Source organism: Dendronephthya gigantea, unplaced genomic scaffold, assembly GCF_004324835.1.
Source record: "Dendronephthya gigantea isolate DGI-Jeju-01 unplaced genomic scaffold, DenGig_1.0 000205F, whole genome shotgun sequence".
NCBI classification, from domain to species: Eukaryota; Metazoa; Cnidaria; class Anthozoa; order Malacalcyonacea; family Nephtheidae; genus Dendronephthya; species Dendronephthya gigantea.
In genome coordinates, this window is record NW_021163215.1 from 151454 (window position 1) to 173543 (window position 22090).

General features: G+C 38.0%; 3 protein-coding genes across 3 annotated transcripts; 2 read left to right on the forward strand and 1 right to left on the reverse strand.

Annotated features, from left to right (window-relative positions):
• Window positions 1-2057: 2057 nt before the first annotated feature.
• Window positions 2058-2429, forward strand: LOC114539532 (histone H4). Its single transcript, XM_028560168.1, has one exon. The coding sequence runs from the start codon at window positions 2060-2062 to the stop codon at window positions 2369-2371; it is 312 nt and encodes a 103-aa protein (XP_028415969.1). The 5' UTR covers window positions 2058-2059; the 3' UTR covers window positions 2372-2429.
• A 3549-nt stretch (window positions 2430-5978) lies between these two features.
• Window positions 5979-6290, forward strand: LOC114539534 (histone H4). Its single transcript, XM_028560169.1, has one exon. It carries the CDS (start codon window positions 5979-5981, stop codon window positions 6288-6290), a length of 312 nt encoding a protein of 103 aa, XP_028415970.1.
• A 1214-nt stretch (window positions 6291-7504) lies between these two features.
• On the reverse strand, window positions 7505-20708 carry LOC114539541 (inactive ubiquitin carboxyl-terminal hydrolase 54-like). Its single transcript, XM_028560175.1, is given in 16 exon segments — window positions 7505-8119; window positions 9133-9374; window positions 9882-10004; window positions 11620-11819; window positions 12340-13133; window positions 13629-13778; window positions 14546-14640; window positions 14791-14835; window positions 14838-14847; window positions 15286-15391; window positions 15902-15981; window positions 16700-16813; window positions 17183-17233; window positions 17787-17870; window positions 19196-19288; window positions 20326-20708. Coding segments are annotated over 16 exon segments (2907 nt in total). The 5' UTR covers window positions 20431-20708.
• Window positions 20709-22090: the final 1382 nt, after the last annotated feature.

A 22090-nucleotide genomic window follows, 5' to 3' on the forward strand; every position in this document is an offset into this window, starting at 1 on the left:
ATCCCCTCATTTCCCTAAAGATTAACTTTGATTTGCAAATATTAACCGAGTGCAAACCTCCCCCGAGCAACACACCTACCATTTTTTTCTTTTGCTTTCCACCGCCATGAGAAACGTACCGTATACCGTTCTTGATACCACGATCTTGTACTTGATAGTCTACGACTTTACCACAAGGCTAACTAGTGATTTTGGAAGCCTACACCAATTTATTCACCATAACCTTACCATGTTTTATTAATAACGAAAATTTTCATCTAAAATGAGATTCGAACCTTTGACTGTCGCAACATGAGACTAACATCTTAACCACAATACTACAAGACCTTGTGTTGAATGGCTATGGTTATTTAATTTACTTTATCCTTTACACGAAGCTCATAATGAAAAACGGTTATGGTAGGATTCGAACCATTGATTTAGGACTTGGGAGGCCGTTGTCTTATCCACTAGACCTCCAGATCTTCTGCTGAACGGCTATGGTTATTTTATTTACTTCATCCTTTTCAGGAAGTTCATGATGGAAAACGGTTAAGGCGGGATTTGAACCATCGATTTACCACTTGGGAGACATTGTCTTCTCCACTAGACCACTAGATCTTGTGCTGAACGGCTGTGGTTATTTATTTACTTTATCCTTTTCACGAAGTTCATAATGAAAAACGGTTATGCTTGAATTCGAACCATCGATTTATCATTTGAACACCTCTGTCTTTGCCACTAGACCACGAGATCTTGTGCTGAACGGCTGTGGTTATTTCATACACTTTATTTTTATCTCAAAGTCCATAATGAAAAAAAGTTCGGATTGGATTTGAGCCATCGACTTGGCACATAGAAAACCACTGCATTCTCCACTAGACCACGACACCTTGTGCTCAACGGCCTTGCTTATTTCATTTACTGTATCCTTTTCGAAGTCCATAATGAAAAACAGTGATGTTTGGATTTGAACCATCGAATAACCTCATGGGAGACAATCGTCTTCTCCACTACCTACTAAACCGTGTGCTGAACTGCTATGGTTATTTCATTTACTTTATCCTTTTCGGGAAGGACATGATAAAAAACAGATACACTTGGATTCGAATCATCGACTTACCACTACGAAGACCATAATTGTCTTCACCGCTAGACTACGGGATCTTGGAGACCACTATAACCTTGGAGAAAAGGATGAAGCAAGTTAAATATAACCATATATGGTTCGTATATCGTATTAACCGTGAGAAGTTTTAATTCCAAATTTTTATTAATAATAAAGGAAGGTAATATTAGGTTTAATAAATTGATGCAGGCTTCCAATAATCAGTATTTAGTCTTGTGGGTCGTGAGATCAGGAACAGAATGGTTTTTTCTCATCGCAGCTAAAGAAAAAAGATATGGTATAGGTATGTTTCCTGGGAGAGGTTTGTATTCGGTTAGCCCTTTCAAATGAAAGTTAATCTTTAGGGAGATTCAGGGAATTCAGGGGATAGGTATAGATATATAGGTAGGGTGAATGCGTGGTATATAAAATACTTAGTATATGGGAGAGTCGGGACGCTGGGATGAGATGGGAAACGAGAAATGGAAGTCTTTGTATTTCACTTATAAAACTTGTGGGGCTCGTATTTGCTCATGTACAGAAGAATGACACAGGACGATGACCGAAGGTCCGAAACAGCCGAATAATCTGAAATAAATACACTAATTATGTCACAGTTATGTTTGTTGACGAATCATAAAGCCTATTCTCATTAATATCTTTAAATTATTAAATGTCGTCGTATAACTTCGAAATGTAATGCTCAAAATGTTGTGTGCTGAAAACGAGCTTCAGAAAGCAAGAGATTAAAATTTGCATGCAAAAAATAACGACTAAATCCTAACCAATCAGTAAACATAATTTTGCACCAATCAACGACAGATATGCTAATTAGAAAGCTCTTCGTCGACGTCGGACACACACTCTATATTATATAAGCGTAGCCAAATCTCTTGGAAGGTCATTCGGAAATTTATTCCATAACAGAATCACACAGCAGAAAAGAAGAACAAGCGAAGTGAATATTGAAAGATGTCTGGACGCGGTAAAGGAGGCAAAGGTCTTGGAAAAGGAGGCGCTAAACGTCATCGTAAAATCTTGCGAGACAACATCCAGGGAATCACGAAGCCCGCCATTCGTCGTCTCGCTCGTCGTGGTGGAGTCAAACGTATCTCTGGTTTGATCTACGAAGAAACTCGCGGTGTCCTCAAAGTTTTCCTTGAGAATGTGATCCGTGATGCTGTCACATACACCGAGCATGCCAAAAGAAAGACTGTCACCGCCATGGATGTTGTGTACGCGCTCAAACGTCAAGGACGAACCCTCTACGGCTTCGGCGGTTAAACGACTGCATCTCAAGACATAACAAACCAAACGGCTCTTTTTAGAGCCAACAAATCTCGTAAAAGAATATAGCGGATAATCAGCGATATTAAGCATGCAATTTACTTCAATATACGAGGCAAATTTTCAAATTCTTTCTTTGTTGATTGATTGGTAAAATTCCAGCCGAAACATATTTGTGTGTCAGACATGCACTGCTCATGACGCAAGCAAGGAACATGTTGACTTCAACAATTGTCGCCGCTAGCATTTTAAAATAAAATTTGAAAATAAATACACATTTAAATAACGAATAGACTAATCACAAACAATCTGTTCATGTGCATTTAAGGTCAAGGAGTGGAAGAGAATATGCAATTTTGCGGTCAGTTTCATAATGCAAGATAAATATGCAAGAATAATGCCCGAAATGTCGCCGGTATAACAAAGGACATGATGTAATCTTTCGAAAATATTTTTAGCGTAAAAACGACATTCCATCGTGACGAGCATCTGACCTACTTTGAAGAATGACTGAAACTGTTCCTTATGCTGTAAAATACTCCTTTACATCTTTCTTTGACCTCGCGAAGTGTTGTCACTAGCATTATTTTCAGGTTTATTTGCATTCGTCTGAGAATAAAGAACTAAATGTTTTTTACCTTAATACAAAGATACTATCTACAAGTACATATTCAGTGCATAATAATCAAGTTAACTCATTCCAGAGAAATGTAAGAGTGTTATTTAATTTTGACTTATCCACCGTTTAAGCTAAACGGGTGGTATATTCTGGTGAGTATAACTTATTTTCCCAGCTTTTGTAATCTTGAGCCAGGCATAACACTATTTAACTACACGTTGCATAGTTAAATCATGGTTAACTCAGAAATACACTACTCTGATTGGCCAATTATTCCCTTAACTACAGCTAAAAGTTAACTAGCCTCTGGCCTCAACAACTGGCCTCTGATCTTTCTAACGTTAATTAGCATTAGAAACTCGTAATTATACTTCGCTTGTTCGACGATTTTAAATGTCAGTTGTGCCCCATCATGTATGAGACGAAAATTACCACAAAACAGAAGCGACCAGGATAAAGGCAAATAATTACAGTTCTTTGAAACAGCGTTTATCTTTACTTTCACACGCAATTTAATTTTTAAAAGCACACTTGAAAACAATGCATATAAAAACAGGTCCAACGGAAGCAACAGGTGATCGTGCATGACATGCAAATTTTGAGTTATTTCAGTTACATACAGAGAGCTATAGGATATAACAATGTATTTTCGTTACTTGAGACAAAGTACAATTTTATCCGCAATTTTCCTCACTCTTGTTGTTATGGCTCTCGTGAACATTATTTCCTTTTGGCGGTCTGATCTTTCTAATAATCGAAGATATCTAAGGGGCAGCAATCGAACGTACTTATCAGAGAGCAGTTCATTAGTTTTCTCGAATGCAAACAAGATTTCAAAGAAATTTTTATACTTGCTTCAAACAGAAACGTGTATGCCAGAACATTTAAAAAATGCAAATGCCATTGGAAATTCATCGTCTTGTAATTGTGATGTCCTGATACTTGGCTACAAGTCTTCGTGCAATGAAGCCTCACCAGAGCATGTTCAACACGTGCACGATCCTAACACAACTTGGAGTACTGGACGAAATCTTCTTTACGATATTGCTATGAAAAGAACGACTAAATACCTGTATTATATTTATTTGGACGACGATATACTGCTTAAACCAAGCTGGGAAAACGATCGCGAAGTAAACAGCGACAATTCTTGGCGATTTTTTGAAAGATTTTTACTGGAATACACCCCACCAGTTGGTATAACTGGATTTTGCAACGCAAATTTTGTGCCATCTTGTAAAAGGCCAGACAAGCCCGCCGTTATTCGAATTCAGGGTTTATTTGATGCCGCTTTTAACGCTTTTCACGTTAAGGCTCTGCCGTACTTGTTACCTTACATAACAAAATACGAGGACATCTCGTGGTGGTATAGCCAACATTACTTACATGGTTTTGCAACGGTCAACTTCAAGGGAGAAGGTGTCGTGTCAAATGAAGCAATCACTGCTGTAAATATCAAACACAGGAATTATCCGCGAAGAGATGCAAACGTTGAAACCCTTAAGTTCATTATGCAGGATGTCGTTGAGATCGTAAAACGAAAGAATTTGCCAGAAATTGTGTGGCGAGGAAAAAAGGTGACTCGTGTAGTGTTGAAAAGAAGAGACTGTTCATGTTATTTGTGATACGCGGCCAAAAGATTAAATAATTTTTGACAAATTAAAATGCAAGATTTATTTTCAAAACCCACGCGCACAACCCGGGCCACCGGCACGGCGACAAAATAATAATTGTTTTCTAGCTAATTAATTTTTTCTCGTCAAATCTGTTTTTCTTTTTTAACAGGTACCACGCATTTTGTACGCCACAAACCTGTTATTTTTTCATATTGACTCAGTCATACCTCATAAAGTCATAACACAGCATTCTTCAAGACATACAGTTGGTTAATAAGTTGTAAATTCAGATTACTTCATGGTTAGCGAGTGCGTACAATTTTTATGAGCGTACAAACGATGGCCAACCATGAAGTAATTTGTTTATTAAATGAATATAAAGTAAAAGCGAGCTAAAAAACGAAATCTTACGCATCAAAACATATTTATTACCGTTCAGTTTATTTGTAATTTTGTTGAATGGAAGAATGAAGTTAGATATTCTTTCAGAAAGATTGTGATGGACGTGAAAATGTCTTGTATTTGAGTTATGTTTCAGTGAATCTCATCCCTACTTTCGACGCCTTCTTGAAAAAAAATGTAAACACTGAAATTGCCGCCAAAATGACATACGAAAATTTTTCACGTGTGAAGAATATCGTACGTCCAATCCAATTACAAGCTTATTATAAATTCCGAGTTGAAGACTTATTTGACAGTTTAATCGATCATTCACGGTAAACAACATAGCTTAATTCAAGAACATGACGTACATAGCCGTATAGCCATAGGACACTACTAGCTTTCATTGGCACACTTACCACGATTATTAGCTGCGTGGGTTACCATATGGCATATTTCATGAAATGCTGAAAACATAAAATTGATGGCGTGAATTTAACTAACAAGGAACGTGATTTTGTTGATGTTCATAATTCACATAAAGCGTTTTAAAGTCACCTGTGGGGTATTTGGTCAGAAGACGAAGACCGAAATATCCAGCTTGAAATGAAGATAAGAATGATGCCCTTGACATTGTGTTTGTTTACCGATTCTGTAAAGCCTATTCCCACTGTCATAAAAATATTAAATTCTTAAATATGACAGATTCGCACCCTTTCCTTGTATAACTTCGAAATGTAAAGCACAAAACGAGCTTCAGAATGCAAGAGATCAAAATTTGCATGTAAAAATATAAGGACGAAATCCCAGCCAATCAGCGAACATAATTGTGCACCAATCAACGATCAGAAATGCTAATTAGAAAGCTCTTCGTCGACGTCCGACACGAACTCTATATTATATAAACGTGACCAAGTTTCTCCGGGGTGATCAGGTGATCCAAAACAAGTCAACAGCAGGAAGAAACAAGCGAAGTGAATATTGAAAGATGTCTGGACGCGGTAAAGGAGGCAAAGGTCTTGGAAAAGGAGGCGCTAAACGTCATCGCAAAATCTTGCGAGACAACATCCAGGGAATCACGAAGCCCGCCATTCGTCGTCTCGCTCGTCGTGGTGGAGTCAAACGTATCTCTGGTTTGATCTACGAAGAAACTCGCGGTGTCCTCAAAGTTTTCCTTGAGAATGTGATCCGTGATGCTGTCACATACACCGAGCATGCCAAAAGAAAGACTGTCACCGCCATGGATGTTGTGTACGCGCTCAAACGTCAAGGACGAACCCTCTACGGTTTTGGCGGTTAAACGACTACATCTCGAAGACAAGATATTATTAATAAACCAAACGGCTCTTTTCAGAGCCAACAAATCTCGTAAAAGAATATAGCGTTAAAAGCGATAAACAGCCGTAACTGAAACTGCTTGAACAGGGTAAACTGGACTATTTTACTGCTTACTGTATGTGTCTAAAGGAAGCCCAGCTGAGAAATATTTGGATAGCAGAAACATGCATGAATAGGTTAAGGAAGAAGAACTTGAATAATTTAAATTTAGATCTCTACCGCACAAACAAGGAAGTCAAAGGCCAAATGCAATTTCTACGCACCCTTGTCAGACACATATATATACAACAAGGTTTTGATTTGTGAAATGACAGAATTAAAATCAACACGTTCAAACGCGATTAGGAATATGATCAGTTGATTTGGTTCTACACTTAATAAGCCTACAACCTATAGATAAAATTACACGGCATTTCGGTCTGTAATTAAAATTGCATAATATCTGCCAAACACGTGTCTGCGAAGGTTCTCGTTTCTCAATTTAGATGCTTTGGTAGTTGGTACTGCCTGAAAAAATATTTTGTATTAAAATACGCATTTTCTCAGAGTGCATGGATGATACACTGGTAAAATTAAAGGCTTCCTTTTTAGCCATTCCCCGTTCAAGCATTTGACTCGCCTTTAAAATTCGAATTTAATCGTCTGCCGAAGATTTAAATTCTAATTATGGGATCTAAGCATCGCGCCCCCGTGTTAAAGTACCACAATCGTCGAACAGTATGCAAATAATCTTTTGAAGAAAAATTTCTTTACAGTATAAATATCAACGATAACTTTTTACAAAAAAGCTATGACCTTAATTACAATATGTACTGTACATGTGTAGAGACCTCATTTTTTTCTTACACAAACATATACGCGTGTATAGAAATATACAATTAACCCCACCCCTCCCCTACCAAGTATCACTACACTCGGAAATATACAATTAGTACTGCATAGCAGTATTGTCAAGATTACGTAACATGTGCTGTAGATCCTGACACGACGGGCAGAACATCGTGTTTTTCTCCACGAAAATTTTACCACAACGATTGCACAACCTTCGCGAGTTTCGTACGTCCTCGTTAATCCGTCGTACATCTTCGGGAACCCCGAGACCTCTCGAGTGGCCTAATGTGACTGGGAACGTTGAAACGCTGAAGTAAGCTACCTGGTGGGTTTTTAGAAGCAATTTTAGAATTGTAAGGCGGCGGTTCGACATATATTGGGTATTAAACGACTTACGATTCTGCCCTTGTTCACTTCGCGACGGCGTTTAGCGTACGTGGGGGGTAAATTTGTACTTTGTAGGGTATTTGTGTTCATTCGGGGATCCTTCCCCGGATTAGGAGGCATATTATCGTAAATAGAACAACGACGAATGTCAGTATTTCGTAGACTTCTGGAGTTAGGTAACACCGTGCTGGTTTGCAACAATTGGTCAACTGGAGGACTGCGTACGGGGTTAAACGATGTTGACACGTGCGTTACTGTTGCGCTCCGAATACGAGGTTCTTCCTTTACACTCATTAGTTCCAAATCATTATTTAGACCGTTTATTTTACCATAATGGGCGGGACTGTAGCATAGCACATCTGGTTTAATTTTCTGCGTACAGTTTACTTCATCGCGTGTACTGCCGACACCACCCGAGTGGATAATACGAGAGTTTGTTCTTCGTGCAGTTGGCGGGGAGCCGGAGTCTGGACGATGATTATTTAGGAAAAGATCGTTTAATGATCGGCTTGAGATCGGACCAACTTCGTTCAACTGAACACGATCTTTTACAGAAGACCTTGGTAGGGTTCCCTGTCATATAACAAACAATTTTGGAATTAGACACAGTGCAAATGTCACTGAATGTTATTCTGTTACGCGTTTCAATTTTCTTAGGGCTGCTTTCCACCATCGCGTTTCTTGCACTTGCGCACACGCACGAAAAAGCTTAACACCTTCTGAGTTGTTGTATAATTAATTTTATGGTAGAAAAAAACACGCCAAATCATCCAAGGAATCCAATCCTACGCATCTATTCATCTTTGATTTCAAAAGTATAATTTGAATTACTTGCGTGTGCGTTCGTAGAAAAAACGCGACGGTGGAAAACAGCCCTTAAGCAACCACATGATGAGAAGCAGGGAATCGCTTATCCACAAATGTATTTACATAATGAGCAGAAGTAATGCGTCAAGGAATACAGGTATTTTTTGATATAGCAAGCGTAGTTTCCAGGGAAATGGACCAGCAGAATTTTCCACGATCCCTTGCTTTTCCGCAATGAAACACAAAGAAATTCCAAAGAAAATAGCAAAAACAAATGCTGAAGGGCAAATTTAATTTATGTGGTAATTGATACAATGCCTGCAAATAGTGTTGGTAAAAATCATGCAATATATTCTCTTGTTTTTACCAAATGTGTATACCACGCTGGTACGAATTTATATCATATGATGTTGTTTCAAGCGCAAATGCACGCATTTATAAAAAATTCTTATTAACCTCGCTTGCTTGGTTTATCGAGAAATATCGGACTTTGGTCTTTCCAATACAAACATTCGACAGCCTGATTTCCAAAAAGACATTGGTCTGCCTATTTCTCGATCAAAACTTCCCTCATTCCCAGGATCGTCTGTGTTTATAACGCGCCGTATCATAACACAGAAGGCCCTGGGAACGAGGTTGATGAATGAGAACAACCAATCATTTTGGGTCCGTGAACTCTAATGAATAACGGTAACCCTACCTTATGTTATTATTTCACTGTTTTAGAGGAACGAAAAGCCATTGTTGAAAATAGTTACACATAATTATTAACATCTTACGTGAGTTGCAGGAGTTTGCTTCATTTCCCTCAGAACCTGTTGATCTCTTCCTCTCTGATTGTCGATTAACTTTTGTTTTTCGCGCTGTGAGAACATTCTCCTCTCATAATCATTTTTCTCGTTGATAAGACGGTGTAGCTCGCGAGATCTATCAACACATGTCGTGTATCTTCTCCTTAAGTTTGCCATGTACTCAGGGCTTTTGGTTACTGGGCAATTCTCAATGGCGATGCGAAATCGAGCTGAAACAAAGCAATGATTAATTTAGCAACATTAATTTGGACGGGGCCGTAACTGGACCGCTGAATTGGGGGGGGGGTGTATATTCATATATTCATGTTCATACTGTAGGAACAATAGCGTACAAAAGAAATCAGTCGGGAATTAGGCGAATACTTGAATAAGCTTCTCGGGAAATTACGTTGGGCTTTCGCCCCACGAAATAAGCTTCTAGCTATCGCTTAAAACCTTTATGACTGGGACCACAATTTCTTAGTAACCTATATCATGAGTGAGAGTGGGGCTTAAAGACACAAGAAAAAGTCGAAAATAAATGGTAATGATGTCGCTTTTCTCACAATAGTCGAAAATTTCAGACCCCAAAACTAGCTAAAAAGAACTAAAAAGATATATATGCTAGGAAAATGTGTGCAAATACCTACAAAGAATTTTTTCTGTTCTACCCTGGGTTTTGACACCTGCAGGAATATAAAGAGTTTTTTAAATTACAAATCCCAGATAAAACTTACTTGATGCGTTTGTTGCTAAAGAAAGCGACAATGCCAAATCGTCCTTTTCTAACGCGTATGACCTTCGCAATAAGTTTTCGGCTTCTTCGACTATGACGCCTAATTTTTGTTGAACGTCATTTGCTAAAAAAATCGAGAATTAGTCAAGGATTAGCGGTTTTGTTCGAAAATAAAACGAAACAGCCTTTCCCTATCTTTAGCTGATAAAAATTCTTGTGGGGTGAAAAATGTCTTATGACTGCCGACATTTTACTAATACGGACATCTTTTTAATACTGACAATTTCCTATTGATGACGTATTAGAGAAGGGTCAGCATTCAAGAGGTGTCCGTAATAGAAAAGTCTGTATCACGGACATCTTTTAAATGCTGACACTTACCTACTATGGACATCCTCTAATGCTAACAATTCCTTCATTCGGACATCTCTCTAATTCTGACACTTCCTTAATATGAACATCTCTCTCTAATTCTGACACTTCCTTAATATGAACATCTCTCTCTAATGCTGACACTTCCCAATTGCGAACTCTCTCTTATGCTGACACCTCCCTATTACTAACATCTCTTTCAAATGCTGACACTTGCCTATTACGAACACCTCTCTCTTATCCTGACACCTCCCTATTACTAACATCTCTCTCTAATACTGACACTTCTCTATTGCGAAAACTCTCTCTTATGCTGACACCTCCCTATTACTAACATCTCTTTCTAATGCGGACACTTCCCTATTACGAACATCTCTCTCTAATGCTGACACTTCCCTATTACGAACATCTCTCTCTAATGCTGACACTTCCCTATTACGAACATCTCTCTCTAATGCGGACTTTTCCCTATTACTAACATCTCTATCTAATGCTGACACTTCCCGATTACGAACATCTCTCTCTAATGCTGACACTTCCCTATTACTAACATCTCTCTCTAATGCTGACACTTCCCTATTACTAACATCTCTCTCTCTAATGCTGACACTTCCCTATTACTAACATCTCTATCTAATGCTGACACTTCCCTATTACGAACATCTCTCTCTAATGCTGACACTTCCCGATTACGAACATCTCTCTCTAATGCTGACACTTCCCTATTACTAACATCTCTATCTAATGCTGACACTTCCCTATTACGAACATCTCTCTCTAATGCTGACACTTCCCTATTACGAACATCTCTCTCTAATGCGGACACTTCCCTATTACGAACATCTCTCTCTAATGCGGACACTTCCCTATTACGAACATCTCTCTCTAATGCGGACACTTCCCTATTACGAACATCTCTCTCTAATGCGGACACTTCCCTATTACGAACATCTCTATCTAATGCTGACACTTCCTATTACGAACATCTCTCTCTAATGCGGACACTTCCCTATTACGAACATCTCTCTCTAATGCGGACACTTGCCTATTACGAACATCTCTCTCTAATGCGGACACTTCCCTATTACGAACATCTCTCTCTAATGCGGACACTTCCCTATTACGAACATCTCTCTCTAATGCGGACACTTCCCTATTACGAACATCTCTATCTAATGCTGACACTTCCCTATTACGAACATCTCTCTCTAATGCGGACACTTCCCTATTACGAACATCTCTCTCTAATGCGGACACTTGCCTATTACGAACATCTCTCTCTAATGCGGACACTACCTTATTACGAACATCTCTCTCTAATGCCGGCACTTCCCTATTACGAATATCTCTACATGATATATATGTACCTTTTGAAGGTCGTGGAAAAGTTCTTGTTGAAAAATCTATGAGATCATCTGTGGTTGTATCAACAGAACTCACAGAGCTTGTGGCTGGTGAGCTGGCCTGGCTGCTACTAGATCCCACGCCGCTATCAACCTCGTCGACCTCACGACCACGAATTGAAGTTGTGTTGTAAGCACGCATGATCTTAGCCTTGGGGTCATCCCTGAAGATAACATTTTACAAAATTAATATAACTTGATGAATTAGATTATGTATGAAAGTAGCAGATTTGTCGAACAGAGTAAAACACTGAATGGTATACGATACACTACAGTTAAAATGCCATATTTCAAGTGTGTGTGAATATTTTAAGAATATTTTACTGAGTGTTCTTGGTGAAAATATCAAATTGTCTGGAATGCACGCAAAAACGTATATTACTAAAGAAAAAATATCATTTCATGTCTGTTGAGGACCCACATAGATTTTAAAGAAACTGAACGCGGATTTCTGGTTATCGTCGTGAATATTCATCTCTTTTTCCAAAGTCCCAAAATTCAGAATAATAATTTCAATAGCAATGCTCAAAAAAGATATTTGGCATCAGATAAATACAAGCACACTGATCTCCTGCTATAATTCTAGTCGTGGCACAGAGTTCATTTATCGTCGTCACCTGATTAATGCCATTCCCCAAATCCCCTCAAGTAAATATGTAAACAAAGAACATCACAAATACTCACTCCAGCTTGATGAGATCATCACACGAATTTTGTTTCCTCTCCTCGTTAATTCTTTCAACTTTCCCCGTATGCAAAGACTTCGTATTATTGTTATTCCTTTCTGGAAACGAAGAATTGTCCTTGCTATAAGAAAACGCGGTCTTCACATCAGACGAACTTTGTTCCGGGGTAGGAGAATTGTTTCTACTACGAGAGAACGACCTCTTTAAATCGCTCGCACTTTGTTCCGGAGTAGGAGAATTGCTCCTACTACGAGAAAACCTCCCCTTCACATTAGGCGTAGGTATATCTGGGGTAATCGGTGAATTGTTCTCGCTAGATACAGGAGTCCCAGGTTCGGAGTTATTTTGTTCCCGGGTCGGAGAATTATTCCTACTACGAGATAAGGCCCTCTTAATATCCGACCCAATGCCCCGTAGTTTCTTCATAGTCCTCCTGCTCTTTTTCCGATCAGGAGGCGAAAGCTCAACGTAATTTCCCGAGCCTCGGTCGGAGCCGAGCGAATGACTGCTGGAACTTGACAACAAGCCGTCGACAGCGTCGCCATTTGACTTGGTTTCGTCCACAACGGACAACGAGCCCCCGCTAAGGTCGTTCGTTTTTTCGTTCGTGAAACTCCGCGATCTGCTGTTCTCTTGGCTGGCGAGTAACGTCTTCGTATCGACAAGTTTTACTTCGGAAAGAGCATGTTTCGTGTTGACGGGCACACCGTGGGGGTTAACATAGAGCAAGAGCAATGGCTGGTAGTGATTTTGACAGCATTTCTTGCGAATCGTCTCCCATTCTGAACCACACTAAGTTCAAGAATAATTTTTATCTTAAAACCATAGAACGATTAAAGGCTTAGCGTATTAAAAATCATAACAAAAGGTCTGCAAGCGATTAAAGCTCGTTTCCGAAGGGTTAAAACAACGTGTTGAAAAATTCAAAAGAACGCACATTGGCATTGGAGAAATTTTAAAAAGATTTTTGTATGCATATAGTAAAGTATGTATATAGTAAAGTGTATTTGGCGCCTATATTTTTGAAGTAAAAATCGTCATTGTTGCTATAGTTGCAGTTGGTAAAAGTACTTCACAAATTATTTTGGATATTCATGTTGAAATGTGCATTCGTCAATTTTCAAGAAATGCCGAGAGCCACCTTAAGCTAAATAACCTTTTTGAGAAAACTCTGGAAGTACCCAAAGAGATCAAAACATCTTAGTTGAGATGAGAACGAGTCAGACAGGGATGGCAGCAACTAGTTTCCCATGGACAGGGCCCATGCACACATCACGTTTTCCTCACCTTGCGAACCCTGGCGTCATCAAAATAGATCCAAGTCCTGAGTTTGTCACTTTTAAAGAACGTCGAGTAATGTTTGCCGTAGTACGTGACCACGCCAGCCAACAATAGCTCAACCTTCCTGGCTCTATCGTCAACTACACGGGGAAATACCTAGAGAAAATGCAAGGAAAAAATTATAGGTTAGATGCATGAGGATACTACATCGATGTAGTACAGATCAGATTTAAGATAGAGTTACAGTGGGATTCGACCTCACAAATCACTTTTGGGCTGCTATTCAAAAGGGCAAGCAGTTGTATGGTGCAGCGAAGTGACAGATGAAGAATCGTGTAGATTTAAAGATTTTTTTTAATTTCACGTTACCACTATCAGGCATGAAACATCGATGGTTGAATTTGATGGTTAAATTTCCGTAGAATTGTCTATAGACGTTTGTTTACTTTTGTGAAAAGAGATTGGTTATCTTAGATAATCGCATTTGACCTTAAATAATTACACTAGAAAATTGATTTGCCTCGGTGAATACTGGATATCACTGAAAATAATCTAGGCCTCGTCTGGTTCGTTCTTCAGCGATATTCATCTCATCTTTGGCGAATAATTATTAATTATTGAACTTTGTAAAGAGCGTGACTCGAGACTACAAGTTTTGCATGATGGCGTAAGCAAACAATACGAGAAGACGACTAATTTCGTGCTAAAAGTTACTGCTAACAAAGTTTTAGCAAGCTGGGTCCGGTTGTATCAAGTCAACGTTAAATAACACTCTTGCATCTCTCTTGAATAAGTCAACGTGAATATTATGCACTGAATATGTAGTTGAATATGTAGTTGTAAACAGTATCCTTGTATTGAGGTCAAAAACATTATGTTTGTATGCTAAACGGGCTTGATACATACGGCTCCTGGACATTTACCTCAGGCAAACGAATGACAGGATCAATGCAATCCAACAGCTGTGTTATCTGTTCAACGTCGGGCGTTTCAGAATCCCAGATCAGGCCAATGCACACTGCAAAAATAAGTTATTTGTGTTTGTAGCGGATTTTTTTTCTTTTCAATATGATATGGAGAGAAGAATGATATTCACTAAGTTTCATCAAGGGCAAGGTCTAATTCAAATTACACTGTGGGAAACGAACATCAACATGAAATAACATACCGACATCTGGGCAATTCAAAAGCGACTGTTGCACTTTGATTTTTTTCCACAATTACCCTGAAAAGGAAGAAACAGTCTAATGAGAAAACGTGTTCTCTTCTTATTAATTTTCACGTTCACGCTACGGGAACTGACCTGTATATATATTTTACATATTAGTTTATCTGGACTGACGGATCGAGGTCAAAAAGTGTTTTGTTTGCGGGCGAATTGCATTGTTTTGTACACTTTTTATCAGTAAAAGCGGGAAATTACAAGGCCCAAAATAGTCTTGGCATTGGTATAGTCCAGTTAACTAATAAACTAATATATTTAGCTAGACCTTCATCCACGCATGATATTTTGATGGATGTGAATTGGGCCCGACAAAAATGAGTTGTGTGAACAGAGCTTTATACTTACATCTATTTCAACTAATTGCATGAAATTCAGTGTACCTTGTCTTGGTTCGAATATTTCTTTCAAGAAAAACAAAGGACATTGCTATGTACTTACGGGGCACGTTCTCACATCTCCTTGATTAACAGCCTTCTTCAACAGGTAACCAAACATATCCTCATTCAATCCTTTAAGTTTGCTGCTTAAGACTTCCGCCTCGTGACTAAACAAAATATTATTAAAAGAGATTTAGACCCAGAGGCCGGTTATACGAAAGCCGGATAGCGCTATCCACCGGATGAAGAGCTTTTCAATGGCAATGTTTTGATACAATTTTGAAGTAATGTTTCGTTTATCATTAATATTTGGGCAAATATCAACAAATCTCTCCCTACTTTTAGTTGCACATTTCCCGGTGTAATATTCAAAAGTATATATACAAAATTTGCCAACTTCGCATACATGGCTACAGTATATTTCGTGTATAAACTTTATAACATTTCGCCGGCGGCCAAACTTGGCAATCGATTACACTAATTTTAGTATGCTTTTTGCGAAAATTTATCGCTTATAAATAAAAAGTTTCATCTATAGCGCATAGGATCCATGGAATTGCACTATTTTGCTTCAGTAGCAGCGGCCAATGTGCAGGTGTGTATTGGACACTTGGACTGTTTACTTATAGTCTGCAGCAAGCTTGAAAAGAATTTTTTAAGAAACGTGCTTAACTCACCATAAAGCGGAGACCGACACGTAATGAACAAGCTGGGAGAATGGCAATGGTTCTGACGTTGCACCACAGGAACAGATACTCTGAACAGGAATTATATATATATATATTATATATATAATATTATTTATAATATATATATTATATATATATATATATATATTATATATATATATATATACTACTGCATGTTTCAAGACCGGCCTGTGTGGGATCTTCGCTAGCAATGTTACTCTGGTTTACTAGCTGACACGAATCGAAACAGAACGCCTCTGAGGGCGGACCTCTCGAATAACAAGGTCGACAAATAATCCAAAATCGTAATGTTAAAACGTAAAATAACCGTCCACGCTACATACTTAAAAGCAAATAGTAATAAAAATGGTAAGAAAAAGATGATAAGAATTAAGAAAACAAAACGACACATAAATCTCCTGTTAACTAACCAGTTGCAATTTTCACAACGATCAAATCCGATGTACCAAGCGATGACAACATGCGTTGGCGAAAGTGTCAATGTGCATGCGGATAACATTTAGGCAGTAATTAATACAAATTTGCATAAAAACGTTTAAAAACAATTGGCAAACACGAAAACAAGGTTACATGCACCATATAATCTGTCAGTGTTGTTTGTAAATTGTAACTCAAACAAGAGTATTATGAGACACACAAATTTTCCTTGTGCAGATAATTACAATAGTTGAAGCGCCAAAATCCATCATATTTTGAGGCAGATATGGTATTACATATATATACAATATTGTTGGTGTATAGCGTATATACACCACATTACACTACCTGTTCCATGATTTCCATCGCAAATTTTCTGTGTGAAACGCAGTGGGCAGCACTACACACTTCATCTTTCTCATTCATGGCAAAATGAAAATGCAGTCGATTTAAGATGTTTTCCTGGTGCAGAGGAAAATATATTAGCAAACAGTTGAAGAAAGTGATTAGGTTTCAGTCCATGATTTGTTTGCAGATAGAATTTGCTTTGTGTGCCTTGGCATGGCTTTTGAAAACAAAAATTACTAAATTCATTTAGTGAAGAAAATTAACACTTCAGCCTTGTAGAGGAATGTGTATAATGAAAGATATGTGAAAACTGAAATCCAGGGGCCAAGTACACCCACCACTGGCAGAGATTTCAAAGGGCCGAGCACACCCACCACCAGTATCAAGTACCAGTTTGCCAAAGATGCCTTGAATTAGGCTTTTTGGAAATTTTAGTAGCATTTAATGTTACATTGTCCAAAGTAATTAAATCAATAAACTTACAAGGCATTCAGCAGCATCATCCATATCTTGTAATTGAAATCTTTGTTGATCCTATAAAAAGGTACATTTATCTACATTTAACAATGGATAGCCTGGAAATCTCAATACAGTAGGTGGTGGACAGGAAACTAAAGTCTAATTTGGTGTAACCTTTACTTGTGTTGACCAACTACAGTGTTCTAAACTTTAGCATTTAGGTCTGTGCTACACATTGATTCTACTCCTTAATAGCAATAGGGGCCCTTGTTTGCTAAAATTCCTACATACCGATACCAGGAGGTAATTAATTTTCTGTGTCTTTACATTTTTTTCCACATAAACTTTAGTTCATGTCTTAACTTATCAGCATAGCAAACCAAAATATTATTCTGACAGTATATATATTGTATTTTAAAATTGCAGCTGATAATGAAAATCTTTAGTTAGGTCTCTTGCCCTTTTAATGGGTTGACAATATTGTAAATTTACAAAATTGTCCATGATGTTCCCAATTTAGCATCTAAATCTGCGTAATACTGAACAATTTTACCTACATTGAGTGCTAAATTAGGAGGGCTTGTTTGATATTAGTGAGCCACACTACTAATATATACCCTGTAAATACCTTGAATGTTACAGCCAGTGCCTGTCTCAGTGCATCCGGAGGTAATGCTGCTTCATCGCTGTATTGAATTTGGGTGAATATGACCTGTAGTGTAAAGTAATGTATTATTTAGCAGTAGACTTATAACAATGGAGATTAAAGTTGCAGACCTGCCAAGTCTCACAATAATTGCACTGTGTGTCACACAATTTTAGTACATTCCTCACAATCTCATGACATGACTCACTTTTCTCACAATTTTAATTATTTATTTCATTTCTTGCAATTGACATTGTAACCTCTACTATAGTTCCATACTAGGTTTCCATCAAGGCAGGAATGATTATTATTATTATTTGCCTAAACAATACAATAATTCACCTGTGCTTTCAGCATTTTAATTTTATATTTACTTGCAGCATAACGCATAATTATATAAATTTCAAACACATGGCTTTTATTGAATTTCAACATGGCATCATGGCAAATCGTACATAAACACACAGTGTCTCACTCCATTTTATAAAATCTTCAGATTCCTTTATCACTAGATCTAAGAAAATCTTCAGATTTCTTACTATCTGAGGTTAGCAGGTCTGAAGTTGGCAATTTACTTGATAAAGACAAACAACAAATGGTCAGACACTGACCAATAAAATGTATAAACTATCCATGAACTAATATATTTTTCAATCAAGCAAGCTGTAAACAGAAATACATAATGTCTTTCATTCATATTTTGCATCAACTGATGCAGTAAATGCTAGGGAATTAAGGACTTGACCCTTTTTGGCAAATGTCTGACCATCAGACCAGATAATTGGCCCTTTGTCCATAGCAAAGCATAATCAACATGGATTTATATACAGTAATAAAAGATTTGTCAGGAGAGGGGTATGTCTTACACCAAATGGATTGCAATTAATTTGAAATTAGCAAATTCTAAACATTGTTCCTATAGTATCACTTGAACAATTAAGGTATCAATATTGCTATTATATCTATAACCATGCATTACATGTATAGTACTTGCTTGGCACTTTCACTATGTGTGCAATTATATAACTTTAGGTTAGTTTGCCAGTTCAAAAAAATTACACTTATGATGAAATTTTTAGTTAATATAAGGGTTAATACAAGCAGGGCCATCCTCAAGATATTTTACAGGGGGGGTGTAAGGTCATCTAAACCGACTGACTTGTAATGACTACACTCCAGATGAAACTTTGTCAAGTTTATATTGGATCAGTCTATAGTGTCAAAAATATTTTCTTCTGCCGACTAAAATAGCAATTTTACTGACTGGACTTCAGAATAAACTTTCTGGGGGGTGTTACACCCCTCTAAGCTCCAAGCCTGAGTACAAGCTATGCCCAAATAAGAAATCAGGTGGCATCCGAATTGTTCTTAAATATGTTACTCTTATGTACCTTCAAAGCACAAAATATGCAAGATTCACCAACACAAAAATGGCCAGAGATTTCTCGAAAGCTTCGGCGAAATACATCGAGATGCCACAGTACCTAGCAATAATAAAACATTATATGTAGGAAGTCAAATTGCTGTGGCTGCTTACACTTAACCTTTGATCACAATCATTGTGCATGTTTGGTAGAGGAAATGCACTAAGTGAATAAATGCAGTCATGTCTTGAAGTACAAAAATGTTATTATTGTTGCCAGGGAATTACTCTAGAGGACAAAATCCTTTAGGATTGTTCACTAACCAAAAATATACACCATAATTACTATGGCACTGAGAAATATCAATCAATATTGCTTTATAGAGAAAGCAACAGTTTTATCAAATTACCATGTTCAATACGGATATGAATTGTTACTTAATATACCTAAAGAATTTCGTACACATGTATAAACACTACAGCATTGAAAACTGACATAAAATTATTGGATGGGGGCGAATTCCTTGCATTAGTATTGTACAAATGTTGTACCAAACACAATTTTTATCTCTCTAAAGTACAGGGCAATAAACCCACTCGAAAATACTTAAAGCGCCAGCGATGACAGGCAAAAATTCATAGTACAATTTAGGACTAAACTAGTTGCAATTTTGTGACCAAAAAATAGCAACATTCGCTGTGATTTGAGATGTTTTTTTTTATACTCACCACCAACTATCAGATATGTTAAAATCCTACTCTACTTTAATCAATTCATGTCTTCAATCTTCAAGTGCTTAGCAATTGTTCTTCGATATCAGACCATTTCTGGTTTATATTGTAAGCAATTGTGCGCGGAAAGCTGAATCATATAATTTCATTCATGATAAACAATATTGCTCGTTCAAGGTTAATTGTAAATAAATTCTTAAAATTCGCGCATATTTGCTTGCTGTTAACAGTCACTGCGGCCGAAGACAAGTCTATTGACATTTGCCCATGTAATTCGTGTCTAGAAAACGTCGAAGTTATCTTTCTAAACTCACTAAACAAACAGGCGAAATACGAGACCTAAATGGGTGATATGACCGAGAACTTAGGACGGAATTCGGGAAAATTCTCACGGCTGTTAAAATAGTAAAATGTTATGAACATCACCTGTACAGCAGAGTTCAAAAAGCAGTTATTCTCGCCGGGATTATTGAGAAGTCCTTTGGTATAAGCAACCGAAGCTGTCCTCGACAGCCTCTCACTTTTATCCATATTTCCCACAGTAAATGATCGAGCAGGTCTCTGCTATTTATGAAGCCATATGAGATATATACACTGACATCCGCGATTTATCACGGCAAACAACTCGACTTCGAGGCAACTCTTCCGTCTCAAAAGGCGTTCGACGCTGTTAAATGAATCTCGTTAGCTCTAAAATAAGTTCTGATGTCGATCGTGCCAATTTAAAGTGTAGCGATTGGCGATTTTCCACACCATTGCGTAAATGTTTTTAAAACTCCTTCGATACGAAGATAGGAATCCATGTTTTGAACGTGAGAAGTATCAAATTACCAACAATGCATCGGCATCGTACAATTATTACGTCACTTTGGGTAAACAGCTAGTGTAAATATCGCACCTTATATGTAAAGAAAAGGAAATTTTGCATCACAAAAAACAAAGGACTGCCGGTTATATCATAGCCGTAAATAAGATAAATGCTTTGTGCTGACTTCAAACGTTTGCCATGGCGGAAAAGTCATAACATTTGAATGTTAATTATCTCCCCCCGGACCCCGGGCGCCCTCGGTTAGCTCTAAATGGCCCAGTCCTGTCCAGCACCCATCCGCATGCTACATGAAAAGGTCACGTATTATTCTGGTTATCGTCGTCAAGCCAGACTTTGACAAACATCCCGTAATCCGATCTACCACAAAAGAAAACCATCGAAATTAATGTTACATCAAGCTATAGAATGGACAGTATATCTGATTTATTTCCCACAATGTTATTATAGGCTACACTACAGGCTACTATTTTAACCAGAAATTACTGATAGGCAAAGCGGCTTCGCTCTTTTAGCTAAATCGCGACGCATAATTATTAATACCGCTTATTAACTAAAGGCCGGCGGACACTAGAGCTATGTGCTTAGCAAAAAGTCATTCGTGGCCATTGGCGTAAGCCATTTGCTCTCGTGTGCGGGCGACTTTTCCGGCGACTTTGGTCATTCGTGCCGTCACGCGCACACGAGAGCAAATGGCGTACGCCAACGGCCACAAATGACTTTTTGCTAAGCACATAGCTCTAGTTTGCGCCGGTGTCCCAGGAAATTTGGCCCCCCCAAAATTTGGCCCCCCGGGCCATATTTCCTAGGAAATTTGGCCCCCCTGGGGGTCATATTTCCTAGGAAATATGGCCCCCCTTTCGGAAATTTGGCCCCCTCGAAAACATATACTTTATTGCCATGAGTTCGAGAATCGCGAAGCTTCTTCTAAAAGCAAGATCGTAAATGTTTGTTTGTATTCATACTTAGTTTGCTTCATTTATTTGTGTAAAAACTTTTCATCTCGGCGAAGAGCTAAAACGAATATTGTTAATGTGCACGTGGCTAACTTCTAGGATTATCATAACATTACTAGGGGCTTTAATCGAAAAATAAACTCAAATTTTGTAGGTATTACACGGTTGTAAAGAGTTTGCGTCGAACAGTAGAAGATCAGAGAACGAAATAGTCGAAATAGATATACCAGGGGTCGGTTGTAGTTGTACGAAGGCTCAAGGCTGGATAGCGCTAACCACCGGCCAATAGTGATTTTCCAAACGTTCTAGGCTCAAATTGAAAAAGCGATAAAATTTCAACTTTGGAAATCCTCGATTTAGAGGATCCTCGATTTAGGAATACTAAGATTTGATCATAGTTATAGAAAAC